The sequence below is a fragment of the Oreochromis niloticus genome, linkage group LG4 (assembly GCF_001858045.2).
Source record: "Oreochromis niloticus isolate F11D_XX linkage group LG4, O_niloticus_UMD_NMBU, whole genome shotgun sequence".
In the NCBI taxonomy this organism is placed as follows: Eukaryota; Metazoa; Chordata; class Actinopteri; order Cichliformes; family Cichlidae; genus Oreochromis; species Oreochromis niloticus.
In genome coordinates this window covers 23,298,099-23,307,600 of record NC_031969.2, presented here as the reverse complement: position 1 = coordinate 23,307,600, position 9,502 = coordinate 23,298,099, and the positions used below count along the sequence as shown (strand labels likewise).

General features: G+C 38.8%; 1 protein-coding gene across 2 annotated transcripts; it reads left to right on the top strand.

Moving 5' to 3' along the window:
• The first annotated feature begins 4,683 nt into the window (after positions 1-4,683).
• On the top strand, positions 4,684-9,449 carry lpar2a (lysophosphatidic acid receptor 2a). Of its 2 annotated transcripts, XM_005468712.3 has the most exons (5): positions 4,684-4,884; positions 5,653-5,855; positions 6,071-6,817; positions 7,424-7,686; positions 9,236-9,449. In XM_005468712.3, the coding sequence occupies exons 3-5, from the start codon at positions 6,073-6,075 to the stop codon at positions 9,281-9,283; spliced, it is 1,056 nt and encodes a 351-aa protein (XP_005468769.1). In that variant the 5' UTR covers positions 4,684-4,884; positions 5,653-5,855; positions 6,071-6,072; the 3' UTR covers positions 9,284-9,449. The 2 variants fall into 2 exon arrangements, with proteins under 2 accessions (XP_005468769.1, XP_003442008.1); XM_003441960.4 differs by lacking the exon at positions 5,653-5,855 and having other exon boundaries at positions 4,686-4,884.
• Positions 9,450-9,502: the final 53 nt, after the last annotated feature.

Here is a 9,502-nt window from a genome sequence, read left to right as displayed (position 1 = left end):
TCTGATTAAGTCTGTTATGATCATTGAATAAACTCATCTCTTTTTTCTTTTTTTTTTATAGAAAATAAAAAAATAAACAAAAATTTCCCCTTTCCAGTCTCTTTCTCTTTGAAATCTCATGGAGCTTGTGTGCAGCAGTCTCAACTGGGAGCAGATAGTTAGGATTACTATGAAGAATGACAAATGTGTTACTTTAATTTTCCCTAAACACAGACTAAATGAGCATGGGGCTGTGCTTATTTAGTCTCAAGAAAGCCCCAGTTTAAAAACTAATGCGATCTCCTGTATTTATGACATTAAAAAATTGCATTTTTATATAGAGTTCTGCATCATACTTCACAGGTATGAACAAAAACTCAAAGAGACAGCTTTTGTAACATACCTGCAGAAAGCACGTATCAAAGTCAAGATTAGCACTTTGTACATGGGGCACATCGGCAAGCAAAAAAGGCTGGAAAATAGCTAATCAGTCAGAAAACATTGGCTAAGCGGTTTTCTTACGGTTCTTGTTGTAATAATACAGTCTTCAGACTGATAATGTATTATTTCAAGCTGTTTACTAATGTTATTAAGTAGGAAAATATAGAAATTTACGTTGTCTTATTTTGAAGGTACTTGTCGGAAGTGAAGTTATTGTATTATGTCTGACTTGATGCCAAACTGGGCACAATGCCAAACGCCCTCTAGTGGTCACATTGGAAAATTTAGAGCGAGCGCATTGTGTAACAACTCAGACTGAAGACGTGTATAAGAATTGTTAATAAAGACTGAAGTTAAGGTCACGTCAGATGTTTACTAGAGGGGCTTGGCCCACATGCGCCGTTATAACTGCTTTTAGGTTAGTCAAGATAGGAAAGGTTAAATCAGTATCTATGACAACAATAATAATAATAATAATAACGTTCACTGCCCTCTGGCGGTCAAAGGCATGAACTACATCATTTCAACCCGTCTTTTCGCCGTCAATACAAACATAAAAGGGACTAACATTTCTGAACCTAATTTAAAGATAAAGTATTAAGCATAATCATATAAAAGCGACTAAATTAAATATGACTTTTAACTTATCAGGTTATATTTATTTATATCGTTGAGTACCTTTGGGCATTCCTTTTTAGCCCTCTCATTTATCCATGCTTTGGACAGGCACTACATTAGAAGTGCACAAGATTGTGACCCCGTGACTTTATTAGTTATTATACAATATTCATTTAAAACAAAAATTCCCGAAGATATATCCAGCTGCATTAATGGACGTTACTCCCACGCGCAGCTTAATAACAGTTTGTTTTTCCTTGGGTTAATAAATAGTCCTTTACAAAAGTGAACGTTCACTGCCCTCTTGCGGTCAAAACGCGGAACTACTGCACTTTAAACCGTCAAGTTGCCGCAAATAACAATTTAAAACCTATATTTCCTATACGTAATTTCAAAATAAATGTAGCAAACAAACTGACGTGTTAAAAAACAACAGTCAAAACGCTATCTTGACTAATTATTAGTTGTATAAATTTAACTGTTATTTAACAACTTATATTTATTACTTCTAAATCAATCAAAATAGTGTCACACTTCTGTATAAAATGATCATCAGTGATTTCCAGTTTGGGATAAGTGAATACCTCTTGCGGTCAAATTTGGGAACTTAAGCAACGGCATTATAAAAAGGAAATGTGCCAACACTTCCGCTAATTAATGGATAATTAATGATTGACCAGTTTAATGTAGCAGAGCTGCCATTTTCCCATCCAAATCAAGCAATACAGGGCTCTACCTGCGACTGAAAAATTCACCTCACACAACACATTGGTTTACTGTTATTATTATTCTTTTATTACAATACTTCAAAGTATAAAGATATAAAAATTAAAATAATTATGGTCACGTTACAGCCTTCAGAGGTTATTGAACGAAATACCCACAGTATGCTTTTTTAATGTAGTGTAGTTCCACAAATGACCGCAAGAGGGCATAAAAACATTAAGTAATGCTATTTGACCACCTCTGTCAATAACAGAAATAAACTTCTACCACCGTGTTTGCTGTTTCAGATATTAACTGAGATAGCATCTATTTATTACTGGTGTATCATTCATTTAATAAATAGCTTTGCCTACTTATTAATATTACTCTATACAACTAGAACATGAAATTTACTGTGTATTTATTACAGATCAAGAGTATCTTACTACACTCATCTACACAGATCTCGGGATTTATCACAGGATCTGACTTGGACGTCGCTTTCCACATTTCTTCCAGCTGTTCCTTCAGCTCTTGGTATTGGGATTATCACATGTATTGCAACTGCCCTTTTCTTGTAGTCAATAGAAAAGAGACCACTGTGCCTTGCAGCAGCTGATTGAAGTCCAACCGGTGGTATTATCAGCTTGCTTCAATTATGTCCCATAGGGTTACCTTTGCACGGCTTGCAACCTGGATCCTGTCGGCATTGCTATGCCCCCTCTTAATGTCAACCACCTCGTCTTATCTGCTATTGATACATTTCATGCTTAGTCTTCCACAGCATTGCACTTTCCTCCTCCTGATCATCTGTTTTCTGCTATGTGAGATGCTCTCTTAACTCTGATGTGCTAAGGTGCATAAGATGCATAAAATCACCCGGTGAGGTTGTTTTCTTAATGAAAACTTTCTATCACTACATGTTCCAGATATTCCTCAAAAAACATGTTTATGATATCATGCCATCTTGCCAGGCTTCCAGGTTCAGGGAGGTTTACACCACACAGTTTGGCTTCAGTGGCAGCCTTACTGTGGTCAGCTATGTCAGAAAGAAAGGAATGGTTGTTGTGATCATTAATATCAATGGTGGATAAAAATACCAGAAAGAAACAAACAGAACTGATCACTTTCTACAACAAGGCCAAAGGAGGTGTAGACCCCATAGACCAGATATGTTGGTATCTACACTTGCAAATGTCAAAATAGAGGCTGCCCATGGTGCTGTGGTACAACTGGACATCACCAGCCTGAATGCTTATACCTTTTTCACGGGTCAGTACCCTGAATTCAAGAATGGTATCACCAATGCACGACAGGTCTTCCTCACTGCGCTCTCAAAAGAGCTTGTCACACCGAACATGAGAAGTCGACTGTAAGGTTGCACCCAACTGCAAACCCTGATCAGTGAACCAATGGTACGTTGTGGGGTGACAAAAGCCACAACTCAGCCACAGGAAAAAAGCAGACAGGGCTAACCAGATGCCATGTACCTGTGTGAAGTAATTACAGCCAGAAACAGACAGTGTCTCACAAGTGAAAAGAGAGAGGAACTGTATGGACAGTGACACACACACACACACACACACACACACACACACACACACACACACACACACACACACACACACACACACACACACAAAGTGGATGTTGGTGGTTTGTCTTTTCTTTCCAATTTACAAAATGTTTTAAAAATTTAAAAATAGTGAAAAATACAAAATGAAAACAATGATTGATTCTTGTGTAGACTAAAATATAATACAAATGATTCTTCTTAACCAAAAATGACACCAAATGAAAATAAAAACACACTGATTCTAACACAGGTCATTTTTGACCCAGTGATGGAAACGTGCAGGGTCCAGTCACTCATGCATCTAAAGATTAACCTTCCACAGAGTTTTAGGGTGCTCAAAGGCGTATACATGTTGCATCTCTCTCCACATAATATAATTGGTGTGATACAAAGCTATAATTCAAGGTGACTGAGAATTTTGTATTTTTAGGGCAGTGTGTGTTTATAGCTGTATCTGAAATGTCCTACTTTTTTGCAACTTGGTGAAAACAGTGGGTCGTGCGAGAGAAATGCTGTCAGAAATCTGGTTTTGGTGATTTAAAGAGCAGCACCATTGATTCACTTGTGTTATTTTCTGTATCATTGGTCTGTATATGTAACATGGTTAGATTTAAACAATGAAAAGACTGTGCTCCGGGTTTATAAACATTTTTAACATATATCAAACATGTCTTAGAAATATATATGTATTTTTTTTTTTTTTATCAGAAAACAAACTTCTCACACATCTCTTAACTCACAGGATAGCACAAAGCCACCCACTTACGCAAATCTGCATCTTTGATACTAGTTTTGCACTGTTTTAAACGTTAGATTTAAATCAGGTAGTCACTGTTTTCCAGGCTTTTTTTTCTTCTGCTTAATGATTTTAAGTCACAAAGCTATTAGATTTTACAATCGTGATGAGTCACTTTCATTTGTTGGCCTGGAGCAACATTGTGTAGGAATAATCACCCCGGCCACTGAACGCGGCCACTGGAGGGCAGTAAACTTTCGCGATTCAACATTCACACTGTTCTAATACTGCAAAAATTAAATAACCTTTAAATACAAATACTCTCAACAAAGGTGCAGTACTGTGGTAATTTAGTCCACGTTATTAAAAACGGTGCTGTTATCACTATAGTGATTTTTCCCTCGGTGTAAATGTCTTTCTATACTCAGTACAAATTAAGAATTTGAACTCAGAAAGCTGAGGGGGGTTTTTTCTGCGTTTGTTTCTTCTGCATTACTGTTTCTAATTCGCGGTGCATTTTTTTTGTATTCCTCACTGACAAAACTCCTCCAGCAGGTCCCAAAGCTATTTCAAATTTAGTTCATGTTTAGCCCTAAACAGAGTTTCTGTTGTCTGATTTTTTCAAGCTGTACGTGGAGGCAGCACCGATACCTGTCCGTCAGGTCCAGCTGATCCTCATTCAGAAAGGCGTCAGCTTGAAAATGTGCGGTCGGCTGAACACTTCACAGTGAAAATAACCAGAGGGTCTTCTGTTTTCCTTTCAAATGGCACCCAACACCCCCTGTTTCATGTCGGACCTGTCTTGATGGAGGACACGCTAAGACGGACGGTAGGGTTCATGTCGTAATTTACTTAATTATTTATTTTACATGTTAAAAGTCTACATGAGATTAAGTTACACGGGCGGATATTAGTGACACATAGCTTACTTCACTTCAGGTCTGAACACGCTGTATTAACGGAAATGTCTTACTTTCTGATTTATCTCCTTTAACCCCAGCTGTTGTTGTCTCAGAAAGAGCACTATTTTGGACTCTAGACGCACACCTGAAACTCTGATTTCACAACGAAAGCCCTGCGTGTGCGCACAAAACCAGAAAATGCACATGTCTTGCGCATTTTCTTTCTTCAGATTTCTAAAGCCGCACGTAGGCACGGTCTTACTGCTTTTGTAATACTTTCACTATTAATGTTGTTTTGGGTCATTGCGCTTGGACGACGCCAATTAACAATCGAGTCCAGGCCTAAATCAATGCAGAGACGTCCATGTTTTAACACTTGAGTCTAAAGTCACTGCTGGGTGTATCATGACTCAGATACGGGAATTATTTGCACAATCGCGTCAGAGATGTTTTTACAACAAGTGATATGGGTGCAAAGAATCACTTTCAGTTCAGTCTTTGTAAAAGAATGTCTTTAACTAAGAAGTCACTTAACATGAATTATTCAAGCATAAAAAGGTCTCTAACTTGTGAGATGAACCAGTGTTGAGTAAACAGAAAAAATAGCAAAATTGAGCAAATTCTAAGTTTGATCTGTAGCCATTTGTTATTAACAGCCTGTGGTGAAAACACATAATTTGTTCTCATTTCTTTAGTCGATGACAACAGTTAGACAGGCAGAAGCCTGGACCTCAAACATTATTGAAACAGTGTGGGATCATCTAGACAGAGCACAGAACAAAAGGCAGCCAACATCCAAAGAAGAGCTCTGAATGTCCTCCAAACAGCTTGGAGAAGTATTCCTGAAGTGTACTTGAAAGCTTGCCTAAGAGCGTTCCAGCTGTGCTGAAGAACAAAGGTGTTCATTCCAAATGTTGACTCCGTTTTTGCTTCATATACTGAATTTTTATGCATGTTTCCACACATTTCAATAAATCTTTTGATCCAATTTGCCACTTTCCAAGAAAAATATAAGCAAATGGGATGTGGCTCAAGACTGAAAAAACTTTCCTTGTTGACTCACTTCTTGTAGACAGCAGGTTAACATCTTGAACATGTACTTTGTGTCTGCAGGTATGGCCACAGAGAGTATTGTGGAGAATACCTGTTACTACAACGAGAATGTCACCTTCTTCTACAGAACGGTTAATAAGACGATCAGTACGGGATGGAATACACGGGACTATGTTGTCATTGGACTGGGCTTGACAGTATGTGTTATTGTACTCCTGGCCAACTTGCTGGTGATGATAGCCATTTTTATGAACCGCCGCTTTCACTTTCCCATCTACTATCTCCTGGGGAACATGGCTGCAGCAGACCTGTTTGCAGGTATTGCCTATGCCAACCTGATGTTGCACACAGGCCCGTGGACTAGAACCCTTACCAAGGAGCAGTGGTATATCCGCGGCGCTTTGATTGACATCAGCTTGACAGCCTCTGTGGCCAACCTCCTTGCTGTCGCTGTGGAGCGACACCAGACCATCATCACCATGCAGCTTCACAGCACTATGCCAAAGCGGCGTGTGGTGCTGCTGATAGTATGCATCTGGGCCATAGGTATCATCATGGGCCTGGTGCCGACACTTTGGAACTGTGAGTGTGATCTTAAGGACTGCTCCACCCTTGCGCCGCTCTACAGCCGCCGCTTCCTTATCTTCTGGGCAGTCCTCAACCTGCTCACTTTCTTCGTTATGGTGGCCGTGTATACTCGAATCTTTATCTATGTGAAGAACCAAAGTAAGAACACGTCTCAACAAGTCACAGAGATCCGACAGCAGACCGTTGTCAACCTGATGAAGACGATATCCATGGTCCTGGGTGAGGAGCGGTTTACTTTTCAGTCAAAGGGGAAGTTGGAATAGTTTCGTTTCTAATAAGCTTGAAAATGTAAAAAAAAAAAAAAAAAAAAAAAAGCACTCTTAAATTACTAACGTACATTGTACGAAACTTTAACATACTCATAGTCGTTGGCAGCATTATTTTCAGATTTTTGCAGGGAAGCGTAATGACTTTTATTGAATTTCACTTCATATGAACTTTCAGTATTGTTTTCTGTAAAGCTGACTATTGTTGATGTGCTTTATCTCACTGATCTTAGGTATAATGCTTGGTGTGTGTACACCCAGCCATTTATCAACCAGTTTTGCAGCTCTTGTTTGTCAGATCATACCCGATTACTGCTGATCTTTTAAGCTGATAGATTGTTAGGATTTCCAAGTAAAACTGACATGGATTTATCGTCATAATCCAACTTTTTCTCCAGGTGACTCATCTCCTGAGCAAATATGTGTTCTTTCTGGCAACTAGCCTTGAAATTAAGCAAGCAAGATACCAATATGACCCAAGAGACTCTGGTGTGTCATTACATCACAACTTTAAAGGAAGTTTACTTCCAGTTCTTATCAACAGTTTGCATCTCTGCAGGTGCCTTTGTAATTTGCTGGACGCCTGGCCTCGTGACTCTCTTACTGGATGGACTGTTGGGTAAAGAGAGTCATGCCAACCGCTATGAGAAATACTGTTTGTTCATAGCAGAGTGCAACTCTCTGGTCAATCCTATCATCTATTCCCTACGGGACAACGAGATGCGGAGGACGTTCAAGTGGATCCTGTGCTCTCTGTGTCGGAGAGGTGCTCATCCGCAGAGGCAACTTTCACTAGTCACGAGGGGCACATCTCTGCGAGAGGTACCCTCACTTATTAGGGTGTTGATCCGGTGGTGGAGAATACAACCTGTGAAATGTAAACCTTAGACCAGGGGTGGCCAACTCCAGGCCTCGAGAGCCGGTGTCCTGCAGGTTTTAGATGTCCTTGATCCATCATAGCTGATTTAAATGGCTAAATTACCTCCTCAACATGTCTTGAAGTTCTCCAGAGGCCTGGTAATGAACTAATCATTTGATTCAGGTGTGTTGATTCAGTTGTGTTGACCCAGGGTGATATCGAAAACCTGCAGGACACCGGCTCTCGAGGCCTGGAGTTGGCCACTCATGCCTTAGACCTTCAAAGCACTTAAATAAAAAAAGGTACCCCAAAATAGTCTTTGGGGTATCTTTTTCAAACTTGAGATTATTCTTCATTGCTTCAGGTTTAATTTGTGTTTCTCACATTTCTTCACAATGAGTCATGAGAGCTTTCACTTTCCATATCTGCTCTATATGCAAATTAACAATATGATGCATAAAAGTATTATTGTGTTTCCTATCCTGGGCCTTGTTCCACAAAGCAGGTTCAGCAAAATCAGTCTAACATTGAGCTAAGAGGTTTGATCATAGTTAGTTCAATCCACTGTATGTTCATATGATAACCATTTTCTGATGCCAAGATTCACCATGGGAATGGGTAGAAGATGAGCCTCCATTTTTATTTCAGTATCAGGGGCGACTTGAGGTTCAGTATCTTGCCCAAGGATACGTAGACTGGAGGAGTCGGGGATCAGTCCACCAACTCTTTGTGTGACATTGCCAAAATACAGGATCAAGAGTCATCCACTCAGTCCTCATTTACATAAGATTTACATTTTATTTTGAAATATAATTATTCAGCTGTAACCTGTACAAACTTAAGATAAAGATGTGGCTCAAACACATAAGATGCAGTTTTATGATATAGGGCGGACCCAATAAGATTTTTTTTTTTTTTTTTTTGATTTCTTATTTTCTTTGATTTTTTTTCTTTGTCTAAATGTTGATGACATTTACATTTCTGTGAATTTAACTGTATTTAAATCTACAAAGATACTACTACTTACTATCTGTAACCTGGATTTTAAAAAAACTAACGTACAAGACTATTTTAGAATCTGTCTTTAGTTCACACATCATCTCCAACACAACATATGAGTCTTCACTGAACAGTATTTTGCCTCAAAAGCTTCATACAGATTGGGGATGGGATTCAGAGAGAGCCTGCCAGTGAGCAGGTTAATTTCAGTCATTTACTCAAAATTGGTACTCGTCCTGAAACAGAAAACCAAATGTTTGTCTCATCTAAGTATTAACAAACCAGAGTTTTCACTAAACCTGCTTCCTGGAAAAGGCCCTGATGACATATGGAATTATTTTTTAAACCTTTAAACACCACTGGGTAAAAGTGGTTAAAGGAAACGCACTGAATTAAACTGCTAAATGTAAATTTTGAGTCCGTTGTCACTATAAAATATTATGCATCTACCTTGAAATTCATAAGATATTTCCTTTGTGTCATGTTACCTTCAAATTATTTTCTTTCCTACAGGAAAAACTTGGCTCTGGCCTGAAGTCAGAAGCAGAGGCCTTGTGTTAGGACGACATCAAGAAAGACGACGCCTGGTCAGTGCCCAGGTTATAACAGCAGCTCAAAAATAATATAAGATGTATAGATCGGTTTATTCTTCTAGATATCAGCCAAATTCTCCAAAGCTCACTTTTCCATGTTTGCTTTTTGATACTGAATTAAAGGCTGAACAAGACTTTTTCTTTTGTTACAAAGAAAGACTTTTTTTTTAAGTCTCCATGAGACTAA